The 26,697-nt window shown below is 42.7% G+C and overlaps 1 protein-coding gene across 2 annotated transcripts in view; it reads left to right on the plus strand.

Annotated features, from left to right (window-relative positions):
* Window positions 1-26,697, plus strand: part of SYN3 (synapsin III) — a 363,499-nt gene that overhangs the window by 37,015 nt on the left and 299,787 nt on the right. Inside the window, exons 3-4 of one of the 2 annotated variants that reach the window (XM_054574564.1) lie at window positions 11,602-11,693; window positions 21,231-21,233. In XM_054574564.1, coding sequence (XP_054430539.1) covers window positions 11,602-11,693; window positions 21,231-21,233 — 95 coding nt within the window. The remainder of the gene's footprint in view (window positions 1-11,601; window positions 11,694-21,230; window positions 21,234-26,697) is intronic. The other variant, XM_054574565.1, reaches the window with a different exon arrangement.

Here is a 26,697-nt window from a genome sequence, read left to right on the forward strand (position 1 = left end):
ATGGATGGGGGTGATGGTTGCACGACCATGTGAACGTACCGACTGCGCTGGACTGAATACATACAAAGGCTTAAAAGGGTAAGTTTTATGTTGCGTGCATTTTATCACAATGAAAACCAACTTTGAAAAACCCTGGAGAGAACACCCTGCCTCAGGCTCTTGCTGTTCTTTTTACCTGGAACCTCTTCCCCCAGGTATTCACATGGCTTGTGCCCTTACTGTGTTCAGGGTCTTTACACAAATGTCACCTCCTCAGAGATGCTGGGCCACCCTCTCTGTAAGGGCAGCACCACATGCACTTCTCAGTCACACTCCTTCGCTTCTCTTCATTTTGCTTCAGAGCATTTAGCACCCAGAGTGCTAACTCTGCTGTCTTTCCTAAGTAGCCAGTGCTGAGCCAGAGCTGCCATAGGACAGCAGGGCCTCCCTGTCTGGAGTCCGAACCTGGCCGTGTTTCCAGAGGCCCCAGCAGGAGCAAGTGGCAGGTCCTCGTCTGGGGGTGCAGGGCTGCCCCTGGATGTGCAGACGGGATTAAAAGGAGGGAAGGCAGGACACGGGGAGACAGCTGGGAGGCAATTCTGGAAGAAAAGGCCCATGCTGTGGGTATCTGTGGGTTGAAAATTGGGGTGCTTTTGTTCATCCCAACAACCCTGAAAAGGTTTTGAACCTTTAAAAAGAAAAAAAACAAAACAAAAAAATAAACCAACCCAAAACCAAAACTCTGTTAGGTCAAGAGAAAGCACGTTAATTTCTCAGAGCTTTGATGGATAAGACGTTCCCGTCATCGCATTATAACATTCAATTTTCAATTTGGGAAAAAATCTCTATAGGAATTCAAGTGCATCCGACCTATGGAAGTGCCTGCGTTAACCACCCCAGCATACTTGGCAGCGCCACGCAGGCACAGGCTCCATCTCTAACCTCTTCTCACCCTAAGCAGCTCCTCCTCCTGGACGGCCAGCCACTGCCGCCTTCACCTTCGGCTGCTAAGCCGTGGACTCGGCTTCCACATCCCGATGTCCAGCTGACCCCAGGGCCCATCTGGAGACATGTGGGGAGACTTTCACCTTCGCTTGCTTAATCCTAGAAGCACACTTTTCTGAACACTCACCAGAATGAAGTATGAACATGTGGAGGCCAGTTCAGCAACGAGAAATAGATGGCAAGGGGACAGCAACCGTCATTCTCTTCTGTGCAGCTAAGCTGTGGTTTTAAAACCTCTGAACATACGTCTGATCTGTTGCAGGTAGCAAAAATTGTTGTAATTGGCAGAATTTGTTTCTAGGTCTTACAACCTTATAAAAGCTCTGGAGATGATGAGAGATGAGGCTGTGGTGGTCCCACCATTCTGTCCCCCATAAAGGCTCTTCCTCCTGCCCCCTCTTCTCCTGATATCCCTTATTCTCCACCATTTTTTTTCCTTCCCTCCCTCCTCCCACTCCTTCTTCCTTTTCTCCATCTCCTCCCTCCTCCTCTCCTTCCATAACCACCCTTTTTGGACATTGTAAAGTGCCCTCCCACCCTTGAAGTTTCCCATGGCCAAGGGAAAAGAACATGGAGGTTTTACTTTGATTCTTAGGTGTTGTGGTTTCTTGTGGGTACAGGCATCTTGGGAATCTGAGCAGGAAGGGGTGATCGTTAGGACAGAATTAGGGCCTGCCTGGGTCCTCCTACTGCCAGTCACCGGAACCTTACCTTGACCCCTAAAAAATGTACATTTATGCTTTGGAGAACAAAATTTGCTTATTAAGATACTCCTTTAAAATCAGAATGATGCATTTACTCGTGACTTTTCTCGAACTTGACTCCCTGACTTCTTATGTTGCCGAACGGGATGATGGGGATGATGAAGATGATGATGATGGTGATGAGGATGGTAATGCTGCTAGCATCTTACCATCTCATACAGAATAAAATCCTTACCACGATCCCATCCACCATCCCCTCTTTGACCTCTTCTCCTTCCACTCGCCCCTCACTAGCCTGTTCCAGCCACACTGGCTTTCTTGCTGTTTCTTCCACTTTGTGCATATGCTCTAGCCCCGGGGCCTTTGTTCTCCCTGCCTGGAAAGCCCTCCCCCTTTATCATTCTGTTCATATCACTGATCAAGTGCCACCTTCCCCCAACCCCCTTATTTGACATAACCTCACTCCCAGGTGCTCTGTCCTCTTAGGGATCTATTTTTCTTCTCCTGAAATTATTTATTGTTAACGGTCCATCTCTCCCCACAGATACAAGTTTCATGAGAACAGAGATTTCTGTCCATTATTTTCACTTCGTATCATCAGTCCCTATCCTCGGCATGGTAGCTGTTCAACAATAATTTACGTGAATGAAGTAATGGATGGATACAGAGTCACCTAGACCTGAATTCAAGTCCTAGCTCTCAGTAGCTTTGTGTTCTTGGCCAAGTCATTTGCTCTTTCTGCTCCTCACTTTTAAGATTTTATTTATTTATTTATTTTAGAGAGAGGGGGAGGGAGAAAGAGGGGGAGAGAAACATCGATTGATTGCCTCTCACACGCCCCCAGTGGGGGACCTGACCTGCAACCCAGGCATGTGTCCTGACTGGAGATTGAACCAATGACCTTTCAGTTCGCAGGGCGGCGTTCAGTCCACTGAGCCACACCAGCCAGGGCTGCTTCTCACTTTTGCCAGCGGCCAATGAGGACACTGAAACCTACCTTCATATCAACAGATTATTGTAGTGATCAAATTAAATAACATAACCGTGATAGCTAAAAGTGGTTACACACTTATTTTACTTTGTACCTTGCTGAGGGCTTTTAAACTGATGAATTCACTTAATGCTCGCAGCCCCCCTAGGAAGACACAATTCTTACCTGCAGTAAATGAGGACTGAGACAAAGATGGGCTAACTAACTTGCCCAAGTTGTACAGTGAGTAAGGGGTAGAGCTCAGACTCAAACGCATGTGGTCAGATTCTAAAAACCACTCTATTATACCAAACACTTTGTAAACTGCGAATTACTGCTGTTGACTTTTTTTTTTTAGCATGTGATGACTGCCTAACTTTGGATATTCCATTACTGGAACATTTAGGAATGTAAGTTTTATCATGTTATTTTTCCTGTGTTTTTATATTTATTTTTGACATGCTTTTATATCTTTATCTCTCACTGCTCCGCCTGCTACATGCATGTGTGAGTGCACACACGCATATAGGAATATTATGAGTTTTGAGGAGCTGAAGGTGTCTTTGCATCTATTCTCAGTCGCCTGAGCTCGGCACATGAGTGGGCAGTTCTTCCGGGCAGCACACCCTGACCCAAGGGTCTGGGCCTTCACTGAGATGCCAGGGGTGGCCCCGAGCAAGAATGGGCTACTGAATGAGTCTGCAGACTCTCAAAGCCTCTTTTGTCTGCGAGGTGAGTCTGAACAGCTGGAAAAGACCTCTGTCTCAAGATGCCAGCCAGGGGAGTCACTGAGCCCACCAGGTCCTTGGAGCTAGAAGCACAGCCTGTGCCGGGAACTCGACAGGAAGCAGCTCTTGCTGACTGCAGGCCTTGGGCTGCCTGCCAAGTGTTTGCCAGCAGCGGGGCAGCTGGAAGAGGCACAGTGGTGAAGGAGGGGCAGGGGCCATGGGCTTTGCTGACAGACGCTGCAAGCTGACGTGGAGAAGGCATGGGAAGGTGTAAAAAAGAGGGTGGCCACAGGCACAAGTGAAGCCAGAGGCCAACCAGGTGGCCCTTTAGCTGGCCCATCTCTGCTCATTGGAACACGAGTCACATCAAATAAGCTACCTGTTGCAAAGTGAAGGATGTCAGCCTGGCTTTGGGTCCCCAGCTGATGTAATTATTAGGTAATTACTGATCTAATTAGTAGGGTGTCATTTTGGGCAAAGTCATTCTGCCTCCCTGGGCCTCACCTTTGACATCTGCAAAGTAGGCATCGTTCATTCAATACTACTGAGCACCTTGGGTTTAGGTGCTGGGGTAGAGCTGTGAATGAAACAGACAGAATCCTTGCCCCAGGTGCTTCCATTAGCAAAAATGATGAACAATTAAGCATTTGATTGGGAAGGGATATAAGTATTTATGTCAGACAGGGATGAGGATTGTGGGGGAAGATTAAACAAGGAAATGGGGTGTTGAGTACAGTAGGTGCTTTGCAGGGAGGTGCCTCTGGGGACGCCATGGAGCAGAGGTGTGAGTGGCATGAGGGATGTGGCCATGCTGCCAGCTCCAGGAAGCACGCAGCAGAGGCTGGGGACTGGAGGCTGGAGATTGTTCAGCGTGTTTCACAATGGAAAGGAGGCCAGCGTGGCAATGGCAGAATGAGTCGGAAGCGGGGTGCCAGAGGATGGTGGGAGGCGGTGTCAAGGACATCATCAGAGTCTAAATCATACAGGACCTTATAGACCATGCAGGGCTGAGGTTTTCTATATTTAGAACTTTTTAAAAATTATTGCTGCTGTTTCTCTCTTTAATGAGTCTTTTAGATTCTATAGACTGTGAAAGATACGTGAAGAAAATCACAGTCCATGCAGAATGCTGATTTATTTTTTAAAGGAATTTGTTGATGACACAATTTCCTTTCCAAGACTAGTAATCTGTCAGGGATTATGGCAGAATCTTGATGATAACTTGCTAGAGGACTCGGGAATGCTCTAATCCTACCTTGACAATCACCACCCGCGGCCCTGTTCCAGGTTCCTAAGGTAGCTGAACACACAAGTAGGAACTGCAGATGAGCTGAAACACCAGCAAGGTTAGCTGGCCCAGGCCCACCACCCCCAGTGAAGGGCTCTCCGCTAAAGCTGCCCTGGATCCCTCCGTTTAGGCTCCAGACCAAAGCAGTGCCACCTCTCACCTTCCTGTAAGCCGAAATCTCATTTGTGGATGTTCCTTAGTAAATATGTGGCTCCTATTACTAAAGAGTTCCAAGGTACAGCAAACCCAATCATAAAAAGAGAGCAGGACATCCGGGCCTTCCGGGAATCAGGGTTTTCTGCCAACTCATAAAAGAGAGATGGCAGAGAGAAAGATGGACGCTGGGGCTGGCTAATTTGAGGAGCTACAAGGCAGGGGGAAGAAGTTAACGGGGTGGCCCCTCAGATCAGCAGACACTCAGCTGCAGAGAAACAGAACATGGGAGCCAGAATCGCAAGTGGCCTCCTGTCTTTCAACCCAACGATGACCCTGCCCACTGTTAAATGTATTGGGTTGGCCAAAAAGTTCGTTTGTTTTTTTTTCTGTAAGATGGCTCTAGTAGTGCTCACTTGTCTTTAACTTCATTCGAAACAATTTTGTTAGGTTGTACTGTGACAGCTGTCACATCAGTGTGCATGTAAAGCAAACATCAGAATTGGTGAATTTTTGTGTAGCCATTTTAATATCGAAGATGGAAGAAAATATGCAACGTTTTTGGCATAGTATGCCTTGTTATTTCAAGAAAGGTAAAAATGCAACTAAAAAAAAAAGATTTGTGCAGTGTATGGAGAAGGCGCTGTGACTGATTGAACCTGTCAAAGGTGGTTCGCGAAGTTTCGTACTGGAGATTTCTCACTAGATGATGCTCCTTAGTCAAGTAGACCAGGTGAAGTCGATAGCGATCAAATTGAGACATTAAGCAAGGACAAGCAACGTTCTACCACATGAGAGGTAGTCAACATACTCAAAATATCCAAACCAATAACGTTATTGGTGAAAATGAAAAATGTGTCTTTTATTTTACAGAAAAAAACAAATGGACTTTTTGGCCAACCCAATAGCACTGTGATGTCCTGACGTCTGTATAACAGTTGCTCTTTATGAGGTGTAGGAAAGGCAGGCCAGAGGGTCAGAAGCTGTCCTAGCGTTAGCAGTAGAAACTGGGCTGGGGGTACTGGAGGCTGCCTGCCTTCTAACAACAACTCAGTGTCTGTCTGCCTGTTGGTCTGTCTCTCTCTCTCTTCCTGCAAAATACAAGGAGTGCTTAAGGCCATGGAAAGGAGCACACTCTAAGGGTTTAAGGGTGCAGTTTGGACCAGTTGGTCTTTGCTGACTAACAGGAATGTCCACTATCTTATCAGCTACCCTTGGATTGCGGAACAATCTGCCTGCCAGCATCTTGCCATTTTCAGGAACTCTGGACAACGTCTCTTTGTGTCAAAATCCTCCTTCAGCCAGGCTTCGCGGTCAAGGTTGATAGCTGCTACCTGCACATTCCCACACACACATTTTTGGTTTCTTGTGTACATTCCAGTTCAGTCATTCAATTTCAAGTCCCAATCTCTGTTTCTTTCTCATTGATCTGTTGGCCCAATAGCATCCTTCAATGTATTATAATAATGATAATTGCAATCACCATTTTCCATTATGTCATCACCATCATTATCATCGTAAATGTAATTATTAGCAACGAAACATGAATATTCCATGCTCTTAGTAATATTATCTGCTTGGCATCCCATACTTGCTAGGCTCCGGTTCCAGTGAGAGTGCAGTGAAAGACCCTACAGGAAACCGAGTGCATCCATCTTGTTCCCTTGTGTGTGTGTGTACATGTGCAGGCATGTGGGTTTTCTTGGAACCGGACATATGTTTCATTATAAACAGGTGCTTCCGATATAGGGGTCTGTAGATGAGATGTTGTTAGTGGATATGATTCTAACCGTATCTAGCGCCGATAACAGAGCCTGGAACTTAGAAAATGCTGCATAAATATTTGTGGTTACTTATCTAATCTCTCCCCTGCTCTGCAGCCTTTAGTGTTTCCCAATAGCCTCCCAAAGATGACTACAGCCTAATCCCTGGAATCCGTGAAAATGGTGCTCAAAAGGGATTTACAGATGTGATTGTGGTTATGGCCGATTTTCTTTAAATATTTCTTTATGTTCCTTTCTCCTCCTCTTCTGAGATTTCAATTGCACATATATTAGACTGATTGGTATCGTCTCACAGCTCACTGAGGTGTGTTGGGTTTTTTTGTTTTTTGGGTTTTGTTTTTTTTTTTAGTATTTTTGTTCCAGGGCTTTGTTTCCTATAGTTTGTATTGTTTTTTCTCACCGTTAATTCCATACATACAGTGTATTTTTCATTTAAGGTGCTATATTTTTATCTCTAGAAGTTTTATTTTTTCATTCACAAAATTTTCATTTTTCTCTTCATTATGTTAATGTTATTTTTAACATTCTTGAAAATGTGGAACACGTTTATAATCGTTGTTTTAGTTAATTTCCTAATTTTTTACTTCCATTTTTGATCTTCCCATCATGTGTCTTATTTTTGGGTCTGTTCTTATTGATTAAATTCTCTTTATAGCTCACATTTTCCTACTTTATTGCCTCATAATCTATGTTTGAATGCCATAAATTTTACATTGTGAATTTTACATGTTGGATGCTGGATTTTGTTTTATTCCTTTAAACATTATTGTACTGGGATGCAGTTAAATGTCTTGGAATAAACTTGATAGCTTCAGGGCATACTTTTAAATTTTTCTTAAGACATACTTAATGGAGTGATTAATTATCCCAGTGTGCCTGGGACTAAGAAGGTTCCCAGGATATGAGACTTTCATTGAAAAACTAGGACTGAGTTTCTGAGAAGCAGGACTTTTATTTTTAAAATTGGAAAACCTTCTAGCAAACGAGAACAAAGTAAACATCCTAGATCTAGAGCATGTTATACTTTGGGGCTAATTTAGTCCCGGTACTAAATTTTGAGGACCCTACTCATATCACAAGGTCTTTACATTCTAGCTGGGAGAACATGAACTATTCCCAGCCTGCGTAAGTTCTGAAGAGTATAAGTTTACTGTTTTTTGATGGTTCTTTCCTTTCATGCATGCTCAGATCAGCACTCACAGACTTGCAGACTTCCCTGGAGGTCTTTTTCCGTGCATTTCCATCTCTTTCTATATTCTGTCCTGCAAATTCTAGCTGTCTTGGCCTCCCTGAACTCTAGTCTCTGACTCCTCAGCTGAATTAGACTGCCGAGCCTACTGGCATTCTCCCACGCTGCTCTACTGCCTTAAAACTGCCTCCAGGCAGCCAGCCTCAGTAATCATAGGGATAATTTCATTAGTTTTCTTTGTGCAGGAATCATAGTCCTGCCATGTCTGTTGTCTGCTGTCTGAAAACTATTACTTAATATATTTTGTCTGGTTTTCTAGTTAAGATGAGAATGCAAACATAGTCCCTATTAATTCATTATAGCCATAAGTAAAAGTCCTTCCTCTTCATATTTTATACAATTAGTTTTTTAAAAAGTTTATTTATTAATTTGTGTGTGTGTGTGAGAGAGAGAGAGAGAGAGAGAGAGAGAGAGAGAGATCAATTTGTTGTTACACTTATTTATGCATTCATTGGTTGCTTCTTGTATGTGCCCTGACCAGGGATCGATTCCACAACTTTTGCGTATTGGGACGATGCTCTAACGCTCTAACCAATTGAGCTACCCAGCCAGCGCCTAAAATTTATGTTATACATATAGGAAGAGGTTGCTCTTTTTCTTGTTGTACCTTTTTTGTTGTTGTTGTTCATTCCATTTACTCTTACAAAGACAATGAGAAATTTGACAATAATAATGGCAACTGTTTCTATGTCTCAGCCCTGTGGTAGGTGTTTCATATACATTATATTGAATCTTTACTAAAACTTTGAAAGCTAGATATTATTATCTCCATTTTAAAGATATCAAAACTGAGATTCAAAGCAGTTAGTGACTTGATCAAATTCATCTGCTAATTTATTGCCCAGCTTACTCTTTCCAATTGAGCTCACATTTGCAGGTATCATCAGTGAGGACGTACCTACTTGGGGAGAGGATACAGTTCAAACCACTGCCGTTTCTTTGAGAGCTCTGAAGCTCTTCAAAAGTGGCTGCTCTTTCAGATTCTATCAAGAGGGTGATCCTGCTCTTGAAGGAAAAGTGGCTTGGATCCTGTGTCCCAATTTCATGGTTATTGAACTTTTTAGAAAGTTAAATACAGATGAGTGCCCTTCCTTTGCTTCTCCAACTCTCTGTCCTTGATCCAACAGAGGCTTGCTACCCTACAACCCAGGCATTTACCTCCTGTAATTACTCAAACACCATGACTGGGAAATAACCCGAGACACTCAATCTGAACAAGATGAACTTCTAACTTGTATGCCAAGTCTGAGTATGTCTTCTATTCAGGTATTTTTCTTTGCATCTGGTCAGTAAGACAGCCCCTGGGTCTTTTCCACCTTTGAGTCAAAAATTCCATCATCCAAGATTCTGATTTACTCATTTTCTTTATCTACTTGGTGCCCAGCTGTCCTGTGTTGCAACTTTCCGCCAACTTCTTTTTCTCCACAAACACAAGCATCAACTTTTCTTGCTAATGCTTCTTTGTAATCTTGCCAATAAACTATCTTAAGCATGATGGGACTGCATTTTTAAGGCATTAGACTTAATAACTAGATCATTACCACTATTTTCTAACCTGGATTCATTAACAAGGCTCATTGCTTTTCACCTACTACAGCATAATGAGTTTATTAATTAGAGCAAGAGACATAAGCACTCTTGGTTTGCTTTAAGACCATCTGGGGAGATGGCTAGGTCTTTGGTCATAACTTCTGTTAAATGTTTCTAAGGGGATACATTTAAATCACCATGGAATGATATTTTCCTTCAACATAAACTTGTTTTTCTCCTTAAATGGGTTATTTTGAGGTCCCTAAAATTCTCCGTTGTAATCCACCTAATGGCTTGTTCAGCTAAACAGCGGAGGCAGTGCGGCAGCGATTAAAAGCACAGGCTGGAGCCACGCTGCCTGGGTCTAAATCCTGGCTCTGCTTCTTGCTATATGACATTGTGCACATTCTTTCATCCCTCTCCGTCTCATTTTTTAAAAAAAATCTGGGCAAGTGTGAGGATTCAATGAATACATACACGTAAAATGCTTAGGATAGCATCTAGCACACAATGAGTATTTTATATATGTGGGCAGTTATTTTTATTCATTAAATCCAAAGAAATAGCTTTTGATATCTACTGTGTAAAAGGCACAGTTTAGTACTTTGCGCTTTGTAGAAAGGGGTCACATGTTGCATTGTGTCTCCCTGAAATTCATATGTTGAAGTTCTAACCTCTAACACCTCAGAATGTGACCTTACTTGGAGATAAGACTTTTTTTCCCAGAGGTAATCAAGTTAAAATGAGGTCATGTGGCAGGTTCCAATCCAGTATGACTGGTGTCCTTATAGAAAGGAGAACTCGAATACACAGACACATATAAAGAGCAGGTAATGTGATGAACATGGGAAGAAGGTGGTCATCTACAAGCCAAGGAGATAGGCCTGGAACAGATCCTCACAGTCCTCAGAAAGAACCAACCCTACAGACACCCTGATTTTGGACTTCCAGCCTACAGAGCTGAGAAAAGAAATTGCTGCTGTTTAAGCTGCCTTGTCGTAGTACTATGTTATGAGAACTCTACAAATCTCTGTCCCCAGAGGGAGCATATATTCCGCTAGGAGGGACGTATTCCATAGGGCTGTAGTTGCAAGCAAGAGAAATGCACTAAATCTTGCTTAAACAAATAATAAAGCAAAGGTGAACTTATAAGGATACAGAGGCATCTCATAAAATCCGAGGGCAGGATTGCGGCTAGCACATAACATTGAGTGCTAGCTGTCTCTTGCCTCTGCCCCTCCATGGGGACTGTAGCTGAGCGCGCGCTCTCTCTCTCTCTCTCTCTCTCTCTCTCTCTCTCTCCCTCCCCACTCTCTCCCTCCCTCTCTCTCCCCCCTCCCTTCCCTCTCTCTGCCTTTCACCCTCTCCCCCCATCCTGTTCTTTTGTGCCTCCCAATCCAGATGGCAGAAAACATGGTCCCAGTTCACTCAGGTTTGTGTTTTAAAGATACAGCCCCCTAGAAAGAAACTTCATGAACTGCTCAGCAGGTTCTAATTCTAATGGAAGGACATCTTATTTCTACCCTGGGTCAGGTGCCCACACCATCAACTGTGACCAGAGGAACAGTATTTCCTCTGTTCCATTTCCATTTCAACTGTGACCAGAGGAAAAGTATTTCCATTGCTTTTCACCTACTACAGCATAATGAGTTTATTAACAGACATAGTGCTTCTCCTGTAACCATGTGGATGGAGTGAGGGGAGGGGCCATGACCAAAAAAAAAAAAAAAAAGGGGAACAGATGGCAGGTAACCTGAGGAGGGTTCCATTAACAGTGATAAGTGGTCACACAGCTGCAGTGCCACATCACAGCATAGCACAAAGCTGAAGAAGTCTAGAAAAAATGTTATGTTGAACAGCATTTGGCCTCTCCTAGTCCTGGAACTGGAGTTGCTTCTTCCACCTTTAAGCAGTGGTGAATAGTAGTTAATTAGTAGTGGTTCAAAGAATGGGTCTTTGAATCAGAGATGGATGAGTTTCAATCCAACTTTGCCCTTTATTAATTATGTAACCTTGGACATATCGTCATGCCTCTTTGCATCTCAGCTTCCTCATCTTTCAACAAGGGAAGTAAATAATATTGCCAGCTTCCTGAGTTTCAGGTGAGCTATAAATGGGTACTTGGCACATATAAGTACCCAAATAAATGCTAGCGGTTCTTAGCATCATGAATATTTACTGAATCCTTCTTTGTTTTGTTTTCTTCTTCAGGCTGAATTCTCAGAGTTGAACCTGGCTGCCTATGTTACGGGGGGCTGCATGGTGGACATGCAGGTCGTGAGAAATGGGACCAAGGTTGTGAGGTAAGGAGGACTCAGAGAGAGCAAACCTTCACCGGAGAAAGGTGTGAGCAGGATACCTCGCATAGCCAACCCCTCTGTCTAGCGTCCACATCCTAACTCCTGAACTACCTGAGCTTGCATGTGTAGAATGTCTGCTTCCACAGTTGGAAGAGTTGTTGCGATAGGAACGACCAGTGGCACAAATAATATGGGGACGTAACTTGGTATCCTGGCATGAGCCATGGGCTTGAGAGAGAAGACCGCGTTCCATTTCTGGTTTTATGGCTCTATTTGAGTGTGTTCCTCAGTCTCTCTTGCCCCTTGATTCCCATCAGCAGCACGATGACAGCAACACTGAAGTGGGAGGCACACATGTGGGAACATCCTATTAATTCTAAAGTGCGGAACAACTGTAACGGTTTATTAGAATGAGCTGTATCCTAATTCCAGCAGTATGGCGGACTATATGTTTGGCAGATCCTCTCCCAGGACAGCAAACCTAAAAGTACTGGATTTGATATTTTCCAAGGACTCTGTTTACAATGGAGGCTGAGCTGGAGGGGAAGTGAGGAAATTATTGAGATGACCAGAAATGTCAAGAAAATAGAAATCCACAGGAGGGATAAATAGTTGTGTTATAGTATATTTCTGTCTAGTTAAGTACCCAGAGGATGATACAAGCTAAGTCTTGTGAAGGTTTAGATGGGGAAGAAATAGGCTTCAGATTTGGGGAAGTAAAGAAAACAGGAAGAACTTTGAGGAAAAGTGGAATTTACTCTGAGCCTTGTCAAATGGAGGAATATGGGAATTCTGTGCTTTCCAAGAGTAGGAAACAGTCTTTGTAAATGCAGACAGGTCAAAAAGAGTGTGTCTGGGATATTATGATAATTCAGTTAATCCAGCCATCATTTACTGAGTACCAACCTTGTGCCAAGAAAGACATTACACAGCTTCCCGTCTCCAACATTGATGGACCCAATTGTTTGGACTAACTCTTCTACTAAAAATAACTTAAGAACTAGTGTTAAATAATAATAATCTTTAAAACCTTCAAAGGGTTGGCACAACAAAGAATTACCAGGAAGAGAATGATTGGGAAATAGAAACCCAAAAAGATAAATGAGTACAGAAACTACCTTTTTCCTGAGAGTAGTTGCTAAGTCTGGCAAATTTTAACATTGGTTCTGATAACCTATCTGGGAAAGAGAGATAGAAATCAACACCCAGGGACACTCAAGCTGAGAATGTAATGGTAGACCCGCCCTACAACAAACTGGGACCCAAAGGACTACAACTTCAAGGTAAATGTGAATTCCAAGTAGATGAACTTTCACAAGTAATTGCAGCTTGAATTGCAATTTTATTGGTTTTCTGGGGGACCTCAAGGAGTACACTTGGTTTATGGTGATCCCAGACATGCCAGAAATAAAAGCAATCTTATGTAGAGGAAGGCACTTTCATCCTGGGCTTCAAATGATTATACAAATGATTTTTTGGTACGATAGCTAGCACATAGTCAAAGATAACCAGATACAGACATAAAGAATGAGAAGAAACAGGAACACAACAGAAAGAAACCTTCATGTCTCTGATATTGGAATTATCAGGCATAAATTCTTAAAAATTTCAAAATCATACATATTAAGTTGAAAAAATCTGGTGTAAGGACATCTGCAGGGAATAGGAAACTATTAAAAAGTGACACAACCAATTTTTTAAAAAACCAAATATAACTCCTAGAAATGAAAAATAAAATAACCCAAATTATTGGATGTGTTGTGTTTAACAGCATATGAAGTACCATGTTAATAAAGTGAAATGTAGAACGGAAGAAATTACCCCAAATAAAACACAGAGAGAATAAGACTGGAAATCTAGATAAGGTGGTTAGATCACACAAGAAGGCCTACCATCAATTTAATCAAAGTCTCAAACAAAGAGGGAAAAGAAGATGGAGCAGAGTCAGTGTTTTAAGAAAAGATGGCTCAACATCTTTCAGAAAGATACCAAAAGACTAAAAACAGAAGCTCAAAAGACCTAAAGGGTAATAAACAAAAAGAATACCAAGACACCAAGACACAATAGCGTAAGTGCAGAAAGATGAAGGAAAATAAAAAGTAGCCAGATTTGAAAAGGCCGATTGCATCGAATGCACTAACAGACTGAGAGCCAGCTCCCAGGCACCAGGGGTGGGATGATATCTTCAGGGGCCAAAAGAAAATACTTGCCAACCTATAATTCCACCTTCAGAGTGACATCTTTTATGAATGAAGGCAAAATAAAAACATTCACGAAGACCCTCAGTAAGGGAAATTATAAAGTATGTGCTTTGGCCAGAAAGAAAATCATCCCAGAATAACCTAAAGGAGCACAAAGAATGAAGAGCAAAGAATGTGGTAAATGTTAGTAAACATTGTCTTCAAAATAATAATAATAATATTAATAATAATAATGTCTTTCAAAGGGTTAAAATGTATGAGGGATTAAAATATGTAACACTAAGGTAGTAGGGGCTGGAGGTAAATTAAGGTGTTCTGAGACCCTCATATTGCCAGGGAGGAAAGTCAATGTATTGATTAAAAACAGGTTTTGGCCCTGGCTGGGTGGCTTAGTTGGCTGGAGCATCATCCTGTATACCAAAAAGTTGCAAGTTCAATCCCCAGTCAGGGCACATACTGAGGTTTGCATGTTCGAGCCCCAGTTGGTGTGAGTAGAGGAAGCAACCAACTGATGTTTCTCTCTCACATTGATGCTTCTCTCTCTCTCAAAATCAATAAACATATCCTCAGGTGAGGATTAAAAAGGAAAACAGCTTTGAAAAGTCAAAGATGAATCACATAGTTTCTAGGTAATCACTAGGAAAAAAAAGAAGAAAGAGAATGTAGTACTTAAAAGGCAAGAGAGAGAAAAATAAATAATAAAACAAGTCAAGAAAGGTGAAAAATACCAACACAGAACAGCTGTTACAAATAAAATAAGATGCTGAACTTAAGCCCAAATATGAGGGAGGACCCCCCAAAAACAGAATTTGTATATAAAAAATTATATATTTATTGTTACATGTTTAAACTTTCATCGCCTTCCAATGGAGTACTTCAAAGTACTCTCCATTTGATGCAATACACCTATCAAGGTGTTTTTTCCACTGCTCAAAACAGTTTTTGAACTCATCAATTTTGTTGCCTTTTAGTACTTCTGCTGTTTTTTGTTTCACCTCTTCCAAATCAGCAAAACGTTTCCCTCTGAGGACTTTCCTCACCCAGGGAAACAACAACAACAACAAAAAGTCGCTAGGGGTGAGATCAGGTGAAAAGGGAGGTGGGGCGCAGGGGTCATGCTGTTTTTTGGTCAAAAACTGCTGAAAGCTCAGCACCCTATGGGCAGGTGCGCTCAGAAATCACCCATCATGAAATGGGCAAACGCTTAGAAAGAGTCTTCCAAAACAAACAAACAAACAAAAACAAGTCACTGAAGCTGAACAGCAGACTCTCAGAAAAACGCCACCTGGCACACGGATACAGACGGGCTCATGAACACTCACCAAGTCGGGGCAGCCTGTACTACAGAAGGCCCACCCTCCAGATCGTTCCTGGGTTTTTTTGGCGGAGGGTGGGGGGCGGAGTTTCCTCCCTTATATATCAGCAAGCTGATATCATTGTGAATGGCTTGTACAGCAGTACTAGTTATTAAAATATTGAAATTTTTCTATTTTCTATACAAGTGGACAAAGAATGCCCGAAGTTGTCACGGAGACACACCCTTGGAAGCAGTGGCAGGGCCCCAGAGAGCAGACGCTGGATTCCCTCTGCCCCTTCATGGCTGTAAATGCCTGTGAGTCCCTTATAGCTGCCCTCTCATGGTCACTTGTGAGAACTGCAAGCTCCACAAAGTACCCTGTGAACTGTTAAATATTTATTATACCACTAATATATATATCAGTAATTACATTAAATGTAAATGGACTAAATGCTCTAATTTACAGACATCCACAGCAAGATCATCAAAGTAGATTATTAAAAATCCAACTATAGTTCATTCAAGAGTTCATCTAAAACAAGAATATAGAAATTTTTGAAAGTTAAAGGACTGGAATAATAGATATACCATGTAATTAACTACCGGTCAAAAGAAAGCTAGCCAATGTAGCTGTGTTAATATCAGGGGGGAAAAATAGACTTCCAGAGGAAAAGCATTACTAGGGAAAAGAAAGAAATACATTATGATAAAGGATTCATTTATCCAGAAGAGATCATTTTAAAGCACCAGATAAAAATACCTCAAAATATACTTCAAAAATTGGCAAAACTGCAATGAGAAATAAACAGTCCATCACCATGGGAGATTTTGAGAATGGTGCTATATATATACATTCATTTACTTCTCACAGCAGCTTCATTTTGCACATAAGAACTATAAAAAAAAACTTAAAATGCAAAATTTAGGAATCTGTATAGGTTCATGTTTGAGATTATTTGTGCTTATGACCTGCTTCCCTGTCTGGGAAAGGGATTGAATTTCTTCTTTTGTAATGTGTAGAAACCAGACATCTATCCCATTAGTCCTCAAATTTGGCTGAAGATTAGAATCACATGGGAAATGTTTAAAATCTTCTTGCCCAGGCAATACGCCCGGCCAATTACACTGGAACCCCAGAGGGTAGGATTTGGGTATCAGTAGTTTTAAAGCTCCTCAGGTGATGCCAAGAGGCAGCCCGATGGAAGACCTCCCCAGACAGCTCTTGCCTTGGCCCCGCAGTGGGGCTGAGTCAGCTGTCCACCTGGGGATCCTGCGGGGTGTGCGGCCTGAACAAGGAACTCCTCGCAAAACTAGACACCCCCAAGCCTCCTGGTAGACATGCCTTCTTCTTCCTGAATTTATAAAGTTGTTTACAGAAGTAAATTTGCTACATTTGCCAGGTGTTTCCTAATCAGCTGGTCTCCCAGCATTTAGGAATGGCAGGCTTGAAAGACAATTGTTATAGGTTGAATTGTGCTGCCCTCCCCTCACTTCCAAAAGATGTACTAAAGTCCTAACTCCTGGAACCTCAAAATGTGATCTTATATGCAAATGTAATTAGTTAAGATAAGGCCATACTCGAGTAGGGTGGGCCCTTAATTCAATATAACCGGAATCCTTATAAGTAAAGGGACATTTTAGACACAGAAAATGCCATGTAACGGTGAAGGCAGAGATTGGAGTGCTACATTTACAAGGCAAGGAAACCAAGGATTACCATCAATCACCAGAGGCTACAAGACAGACATGAAAGAAGTCCCTCAGCTCTCAGAAGAAACCAATCATCCCAACACCTTGATTCCAGGCTTCTAGCCTCTGGAACTGTGGGAGAATGCATTTCTGTGCTTTAAGCCCTCCAGTTTGTGGTCCTTGGTAATGGCCACTCTAGAAAGCTAATACAGGCGTGCTTCTCATGTGCATACAAACCTTTTGGTTGAAATGCAGATTCTCATCCATTAGGTCTTCGGGTAGGACATGAGATTCTGAATTTCATACAAGCTCCCAGGCGAAGCCAATGCTGCCAGTCCTGCGGACTTCTATTCGAGCAGCAAGCGTGTGGACCTGCTCCCACACGATGCTGATGCTGGTGCTGCCAGGGGAAGACCAGCCTTGGAGAGTCAGGGCTGTGAGGGCGGTGCAAGCACAGCCAAAGCCCTCAGGTCAGGGGTCCGTGGGGCCATTTGATTTATCCTGTCCAGGCCCAGGATGGTGCTTGCAGTTTCCGCCAGGCATCTTACTTTGGCACGTGACAGGTTACAGACCTGTGAGAACATGCACACAAGCTAGGTACCCTGTCTGACTCACAGTGTGTCCTGTAGGTGGGGAGTCATTAGAATCTTCCTCAGGTATATGGGGCTATTCAAGGCCTAGCTGTGGTCTCCCAAAGTAAGAATTTTGAGCCGTGCTCTTGACTTGCAGTATATTCTTTCAAGGAAACCTTAAGCACTTTCAAGTGTGCATCATGAGCAAGACCTAACTCTTCCAAAGTCTTACTTGTGGGGAGCACCTTCAGAGAAGGTGACCGGGATTTGTGGCACAGCACACCACTGCCAGTTTTCTCCAGCATCCATTCCTTCTGCTTTCGGAAAGAGTACCTACCTGCTTCATTGGGGTGATGCCTCTCCAGCTTGCAGTCTGTGCGGTGTCTGGAGCTGATGGCACATAAGCAACCCTAGAATCAGAATATCACACTGGGACCCAAGCCAGGCCAATGAGAGTCCATCGTGAGACTTTTGCTGGAACTCTTGAGTGAGAGACACATGTGTTCAGCTGGGGCTGCTGAGCTGGCGGATGGATGCCGGAAACTGCTGATGGCCATCTCTGTTTCTCCTTGAGGGGATGATCTGCTGAGACTGGAGCCAAGGCAAAGGAAAACACAGCTGAGAGAGGCAGAAAGTCAGTGACCTGATGATGTTCTTCCAGGCCCTGGATCCAGACTCACTCCAAATCCGAGCTCCTTCCACCCTCGCCGCCCCCAAATTTATTTTTAATTAAGCCAGCTGAAATTGCACATACAGAATTCATGAATTTTTACTTATTTAACAAACGCTTTCTAGCATTTCCTACGTGCTAGGCACAGTTCCAAGCACTTAACATGTATTAACTCATTTCATCCTTTCAACAACTCTATAAGGTATGGACTATTATCATCCACATTTTCTAGATGAGGAGGCTGCAGCACCAATAAGTTGGGTCATGGCATCAAGGCCTCCAGCTGCTAAGTGGCAAAGCTAGGCCTCAAGCCTAGAAAGTCTGACCCCAGAGTCTGTGTGTGGCACCACTGCCCTGGGCTACCTCTCTAAGAAGGGGGGCTGTTTCATAGAGTTGCTTAAAGAGGCACAAAGTTCCTCATTATGAGTGGTATGCAAAATATGACAACCATTTGGTAGAAAAATATTAAAGAGGCCCAAACATCTGACTTTTAGATGGTGGGGATTTAGTGAAATGGAAGAACACTAATTAGTAACATGAACACATATGAAAGTAGAAAATCCATTGATAAAGGGAAGTATTTGGCCAGATTAAGACTACTCTAATTCTGTAACAGTGGTATGTAAATCACTTTTAACTCTAGTATGAAGGTTAAAAGACAAAAGTATTAAAAATAACTATAGCTACAATGATTTTTAAATTAATACACAATATAAAAAGATGTAAACTGTGATATGAAAAAATTGGGGGGGTAGTAAAAGAGTAGAGTTTTGTATGTGGTCAAAATTGTTACCAGCTTGAATAAACTGTTATAACTATAAGATGTTTTATGTAAACCTTATTGTAACCATAAAGCAAAAATCCATAATAGATGCATAAAACTGAAAAAGATTCAAAGCATACCACTACAGAAAATCGTCAGATCTCAAAGAAACACAGCAAGAGAGGAATAAAGGAAAAAGGGACTGCATACTGGCCAGAAAACAACTAAATGGCGATAGTAAGTCCTTGCCTATTGATAATTCTTTAAATGTAAATGGATTATATTCTCCAATCAAAAGACACTGAGTAGCTGAAGGAATTAAAAAAAAAAAAAGATCCAACAACATTCTGTCTATAAGACACTCGCTTTAGCTTTAAAGGCACATACAGGCTGAAATTGGAGCTGGAAAGAGATATCCCATGTAAATATAAACCAAATGAGACTAGGGTAGCTATACTTATGCCAGACAAAAGAGACTTCAAGTCAAAAACTGTAACAAGACCACAGATGACAGTATATAATGATAAAGGTGTCAATTCATCAAGAGGTTATAATAGTTGTAAATATATATGCACCAGACTTCAGACTACCTAAATATATAAAGCAAACATTAACAAATCTGAAAGGAGAAATAGGCAACAATACAATTGATAGATCACACAGACAGAAAATCAATAAGAAAACGTTGGTCTTGAACTACACTTTACACCAATGGACCTAACAGACAAACACAGAACATTACTTCCATCCAATGGCAGCAGAATGTACATTCGCAAGTGCACATAGAATGTTCTCCGGATAGGTCATATGTTAGGGCACAAAACAAATCTCAACAAGTGTAAGAAGACTGAAATCATACTGAGTATCTTTTCAAACCACAGTTGTATGAAACCAGAAATAAATAACAGGAGGAAAACTAAACTAAAAAAAAGTCAACTCTATGAGGTGATGAATATGTTAATTAACTTGATTATGGTAATTATTTCATAATGTATACATACATCAAAACATGTTCTATACCTTAAATACATAACAAAATGTGTTGTTTATTATAAACATATACAAGTTTTATTTGTCAATTATAAAAATCAGTAAACTGGGTTTGGGGAGTGAGGGAAGAAAATGATAGCACCAGTATTTGAACCCAGGTCTCTGATTATATGCCAAGTGAATGTCCAAGTGTCTTCACATCCTGAGATTTTTCTATTCTCTTCTTTGAATTACCCGTTTAATCTGTGGTATCTGGTTTTGTTGAGCCTACCCTAGGCTGGCATGAGTGGACTCTGAGATTTTACAGAAAGCAGCAGGAAGTAGAGATTTCTCCAGGGTTCTGGCTATGGCCCAGGCTCATCCAAGGTTTAGTATGTCAATACTGTTCTGTCTCAGAAATCTGCTGCTCAGACCTGAGACTCTACTTCTCTGAACCTCAGTTTCTTTATCTATAAAAGGCAATAATATTATTGGGTTGGCCAAAAAGTTCATTTGTTTTTTTCCTGTAAGATGGCTCTAGTAGTGCTTAGTTGTCTTTAACTTCATTTGAAACAGTTTTGTCACATTGTACTGTGACAACTGTCATAGCGTGCATTAAAAAAACACTTATCAAAATAGGTGAATTTTTGTGTAGCCATTTTAATATTGAATATGGAAGAACATATGCAATATTTTTGGTACATTGTGCTTTATTATTTCAAGAAAAATAAAAAAAAACAACTGAAACACCAAAAAAGATCTATTCAGTGTGTGGAGAAGGTGCTATGACTGATCAAACGCATCAAAAGTGGTTTGTGAAGTTTCGTGCTGGAGATTTCTTGCTGTATGATGCTGCATGGTTGGGTAGACCAGTTGAAGTTATTAGCAATCAAATTGAGACATTAATTGAGAACAATCAATGTTATACCACATGGGAGATAGCCAACATACTCAAAATGTCCAAGTCAATAAATTTATTGGTGAAAATGAAAAATGTGTCTTTTGTTTTTCAGAAAAAAAGACCACATGGAGTTTTTGGCCAACCCAATATTTTGTATAGTTTTGTAAGGATTAAACGAAATATTATATGCGAGAAGTTTGTTTTTTCATTCCACGAATACTGATTAAGGGCCTTCTGTGTTCCAAGCTCCATTCCAGATTTTAGGATTTCTATCAGACAGGGCTTAGGCAGAAAACAGAATTCACCCTCCCAAATGGTTTAAATAGAGATTTTACTGAAGGAACCACTTACAGAGTAGTGTGTGGGGCTAAGCAAACATAAGACATCCAGTATCTAACAACAGCAAACAGCAGGAAGCCATTGTCATCCCTAGCGGCAAAGGGCCAAGGAGGGGAAATGGAGTTATTAGACTATCTAGTAGGTTTCATCTAGACTTGAGCTGCAAGCCTCTCAGTTGAAGTCATAGTTGTGGAGGAACTCAGCTACCTCCAAAGTCATGGCGCAGAAGCAAGGAGGGCACTGGAAAGAAACACCACCAACCTTCCCTGCCTTCCAGTCTCCTTCTGGGGCCTCGCCAGTGCGCCAGAGAGCCAGGATGATGCTGTCCACAGAGGTCAGCCTCCGGGGGCTCAGAGCAAGGCTCAGAACAGTGGATGGGGGTAGAGGGACACAAAAAGAGAATAACTCCGAGAAAAGAATCAAAACAGACTAAATCCCTGTTCAAGTTCAGATTCTAGCAATGCTTTGTCAGTGGTCAAGTACTACATATGCGTTACTGAAATCATTAGTACAATAATTACAGTCCTTAAACTGATAGTGCGCCTTAGTCTGGTTTCTGTCAAACATCCAAACTAAGGGTGGACTGCTAGCTTAACAGCAGCCCAGGCAGCCAGGTTCTCGGTAAAGTTATAAAATTGTACTTTGGAAGCAGAGCAGAGGCCATTTCAGGGCATGTTAAGATTCATGCTTTGGGGATGGCTCTGGCCATTCTGGGCCCACATTCAAGCCTGGCTCTACAATGGAACAATAAAAAAAAAAAAAAAAGGGCAGCCATGTCCATACAGACAGATGGGATTCGAAATACAGGACAGGAGAAACCAAGAACGAGAAACACCCAAGAGGCCAGCGCTAATGAGGCCCAGCCTAATTACGCAAGTCCTGCTCTCAGCTTCCAGCATTAGGCAACTCTAAGTTACAGGCACCCGATCAAACCACAGCGGCTGATAACATGCACCTGTTCACTACATGGTCCGACCTCAGAGAGGGTTGAAGACAGACAGCCAGGAAGCATTAGTAACACAAGACCTTGAGGAAAGGAATCAAAGACTGAAAACTTCCCCCCAGACGTACGAGGTCCGGAGTTAAAAGAGTTCCTTAGAGTTTTCTGTGTGTTCCCCTTTTACAGATGGGAAAACAATGGCCCAGGGGACAGGGAGGAGGTTGAGTGTCCAAAGCCTCCTAACACCTGGGCTCCAGAGCTGGGAGCAGCTCTCAGGTTATCTGATCTCTGTCCTGGGACCTCCCAAACATCCTATCAAAGAGCATTACAAAATAATGTGCTCTTTACCTCATACAGTATTGCCCAGTCTTCTGGGCGTTCAGAACCTGAAATTTCAAACTCCGCATATTTGTTTATTTAACAAATATCTATTGAGCTCATTTAGAGTGCCGGTCACAGTCAGGCAAGTATTATGAGGAGCTCAGTTTCTGCTCTAAGTTCTTGGTCTGTGTCTGTTTCAAAAAGGGCTCCCTTTAACTCTCCTAAATGGTTACACCCCCACTGAGCTTTTCCTATTTTCCTGCCTTTTATTCATTAGAGACAGGTCAGGCACAGAGGATACAGCAGTGGACAAAATAGGCACTAGCCTTTGTGGAGCTGAGATTTCAGTTGCAGAAAACGCACAACAAACAAGTGAACAAATATGCATTCTAATGGCAGGTCGTGAGAAATGGTCGAAGTAAAAGGGGAGATAGACAGTGGCTGGTATTTGAGACAGTAGGGTGCGTGGGGAAGGCTTCTCTGAGTAGAGAAAGGCACTTTCCTCTCTCTCTTGACTTTGAGTGGACGTGCACAGAAAAGGCAAAGAAAGGCAGACATCTTCCTTGACTTGGCCCACACGCGCCCATCACGATCATGTTTACACATCCTCTTCTGTGCCTTCTTCCCTGAAGTTGAATTCGGTCCCCCACCTTAGTGCCCACAAGCATCTACGATGTGCCCAGGTGGGTGGTGTGGCTTTGTGGCCCAGAGCCCACATACAGAGGCAAGGCAGACTGCCAGTGTGGGTCCCACAGCTCTGCCTTCCTGGAGCCGTGAGGCCCTGGATAAGTGTCTCCCCCTTTGTAACTCTTGGCTTTTCCATTTGTAAAGTGGGAACATGTAGTCCTTACTTCTGAGTGATACGTATGAAGCAGGTAGAGTGTGTCTGGCCGACAGTCTTTGCACTTGCTCTTCCTTCTTCCCGAAATGCTTGTGCAGATGTTACCACACCTCACCTCTCACTTCCTTTCAAATGTCTGATCAAACGCCACCTCCTCAGACAGACCTTGTCAGACCATACTGTCCTCACTCTTGAGGCCCAACTATGCACTTTTCTTCTTCAAGCATTTATCACTGCCAAAAATTATAGGTAGATGATAGAAAATTGAGAGGGGACAGATTAGATAGATACGTCAATGTAATATTATTATAACAATATTATATGGAGTGATATATGCTACTGTATAATTATATGGACTAGATACATATGTTAATATATTAATATATAGATTAGATGCATACACTAATATAATATATACAACTTATGATACATCATATGTTACAGACATGCTATTATGTGACTTTGTTTTGTTCCCACAGTATTCCCAGCCCTTCGAACACTGTCATACACCAGGTTCTCCATAACTATTTGTTCAATGAATAAAGGGAGGAACCAGCTCTTAACCAATGGCTAGGAGTTCGTGTTCTTCTTGCTTTTCCTGTATTGTGACTGATTCAGGAGAGAAATAATTATTATTTACTTACTTCTCATGTCTCGCACTGGACTGGGCCTTCCTTGAGGATTAGGTTAAAGACTGTTTTTCAGAACTATATCTCCAGTGCGTGGCACAGTACCTCAGTCTTCGCTGAAAGCATTCAGGATCCGCAGACCCTTCAAATAAATAAGACTCCCACAACTTTGCAAAGATTGTTTGCATGATGGAGAGGACTCCAGCCTGAGCTTGCACCAGGCACGGACTTGCTGACCAGCACACTGCCCACCACCTCCTCTCCCCGCGAGGGGACAATGAGTCATTGAGGGTCCCGGCAGAGCAGCCTTGTCGAGGGGAATGCCCCGATCTATCTCTGCACCCAGGACCTTTGCCCTCCCCGGTGCTAGAGAAAGCAGGATCGCCGGGCCTTGCTGAGGTGGGGCGTGGGAACAGGAAGAGAGCCGCACAAGAGAGAGACAGTGAGAGTCTCTAAAGGAATGCCAGGCTCTGCTGCTCATGTGTCTCCAGCCAACAGGCCAGCAGCAGATCTGCCAACTCCTCCAGGAGAGGGAGCGGCGTTCTGATGGGGAAAAACAGTGTGGCTTCTGATTCCCGGAGTCCGAAATGGAAGAGACCTGTGGGGCCACCAGAGGGCCCCTGCTCAGTCCTACACACTTTCCCACACGCCGGCGCCATCCCAGGGAATGGCTTCGGTCCCACTTCACTGTCCTCCTTCCCCTCACCTCCCCCACCTTGGGACTCGTTCCTGACCTGACACCCTGTGGGAGAAATCGTCCGGGTGATCACTTGACTGTTGTGGCTTTGGTGTCCTGGCCTCTCATTCAGAAGGACACATTTAATAAAAGGCTGGTGGATACTGGGGAGTTCTTGGTGACAGGTAATTTCGTCCCCTTTTGAAAGAAATAAAGGCACCATTTTGAAGAAAGATAATACACACAGCTAATGAGTAGATGAGTGGGATTTAAACTCCCATGATCCGACATCATACTACCATTCCACCCGGCTGGCGCAGCTTGATTCTGGGAAAAACACTAATGTTGTTGTCAAATAGTCCCGGGTTTGAATCTTGAATCCTCACTTGTTCGTGTGGCTATACAAGTTCTCAGGTTCTTTGGTTGTAAAATGGAAACAATACCTGCTTGAGGACTAAAGGAGGGAAAGTCTGCTAGTGCCTGAAACATAGTGGGTGCTCTCTAAATGGTCATTCTGCCCCTCCCTCACCCTCTCGTCACTCTTCTTGCACACCCTTCCTTTCCTGGCCCCTAGGGCGAGCCTTCTGGGGAGGGGGAAGGGAGGAGGAGACTGTCTAGGGTCCCCTCCCTACCCCAGGCAACATGGTGGACTGGCCCATTGCACTTTGCCAAACTATTTTTAGACTCTCTTTCTTCATTGAAGCACATTCATTCACTTCCCAAGGGCTTGGTGATACACTAGTTTGGTGACTTTCAAACTTTTCCATGAAGACAAATAATTTAGAAACCCCCTGCCCTACTTATTAAAATGCAGAAGCTTAGGCCCTATTACCAGAAAGTCTGGTCTCTGGGTGGGACCCAGAAACCTGTATGGTTTTCAGGTCTACCTGTGAGATTCCAAGACCAGGAGTCCAAAGACCCCATTTCAAAAACCACTGCACTCTATGAAGAAGAGCAGCAGGCAGACAACTAAAACACACAATAATATATTATTTTAATTTGTCCCTCAGAGTTCTAACGTAAATGTGGAAATTTTGCAACAGTTATTAAAAAAAATCAATTTGAACTTGCCTTGTGAAGAGGAAAGTTCCAAGTCTAGCCCTACCAGTCCCAGACTGTGAGGCCATAGAACAGATATTGGTTCCTTTCTGAGTCTCTTTCCTTATTCGTAAATGAGGGTGGTGATTCCAGCTTCACAGGGGGACTGAATGAATCAAAAGAGGTCTTGTACATAAATGTGTGTATGAATATACTTCATAATCTATGAACTAGTGTTTAAGCATTAGCTGTTGTATGAAGCCGAATAATTTTTTCTTGGACATTTCTTCATTTTGATAATAAATAATATGTCTGTGCTATTAAGCCTATTTTCTGGCATTCTGGAATATATTTCTACTTTCTGTAGTATTTATGCTGGTGGCAGTCAAGTGTCTGAGAACAAAGCTAATCCTTGGACAATCAGCCCTTCACTGAAAGAGGTAGCCTCAGAGAGAGAACCAGTACTACCATCAGTGGGACATATGGTATCTGCAGAGCCCGAAGTTTCTCCTACTGATGACAATGTGTGTATGTGTAACTTTCTCTCTTATCAGCATTTTCTAATTCTTCATCACCGCTCCTACCATAGACCAAATCACCTTTCTCTTCACCTGGATTTCTGCTGGACCCTCCTTACTGGTCTCCTGGCTTCTGCCATTAACCCCTCTCTCAATTATCAATTGCTGTGTAACAGACTACCCCAAAACTTAGTGGCTTAAAAGCACAACCGTTTTATTTGCTTGAAGTCTGCAGGTCAGGAATTTGGACAGGGCCAGTTATCTGGTTCCTCTGCTGCATGTGGTGTTGGCTGGGTGAGTCACTGGGCTGCATTTAGTTGGGGACTCAGCAAGAGGCCTCACACTCAGGTCTGGTGCTTCAGTGCCCTTCCAGGTGGTCTCTCTTTCTCCACGTGACTGTGGGGCTTCTTCACAGCAGTGTGGTCTCAGGATAATCAGACTTCTTCTATGGCAGCTGGTTTTCAAGGGGACAAGTTACAAGAGGGGTGGAAGTTGTCAGTATCTTAAGGGCCAGAGTTGGAAGTTCTACTTTGGCCACATACTATTGGCCAAAGGCAGGCAAAGGGAAAAACGAGACTTAACGATCCACCCACCGGAATAGTACATTTGTTACAACTGATGAACTTACACGACACATTATTAT

Source organism: Pteronotus mesoamericanus, unplaced genomic scaffold (genome assembly GCF_021234165.1).
Source record: "Pteronotus mesoamericanus isolate MK-2021 breed Mesoamerican mustached bat unplaced genomic scaffold, CSHL_Meso_final contig_263, whole genome shotgun sequence".
NCBI classification, from domain to species: Eukaryota; Metazoa; Chordata; class Mammalia; order Chiroptera; family Mormoopidae; genus Pteronotus; species Pteronotus mesoamericanus.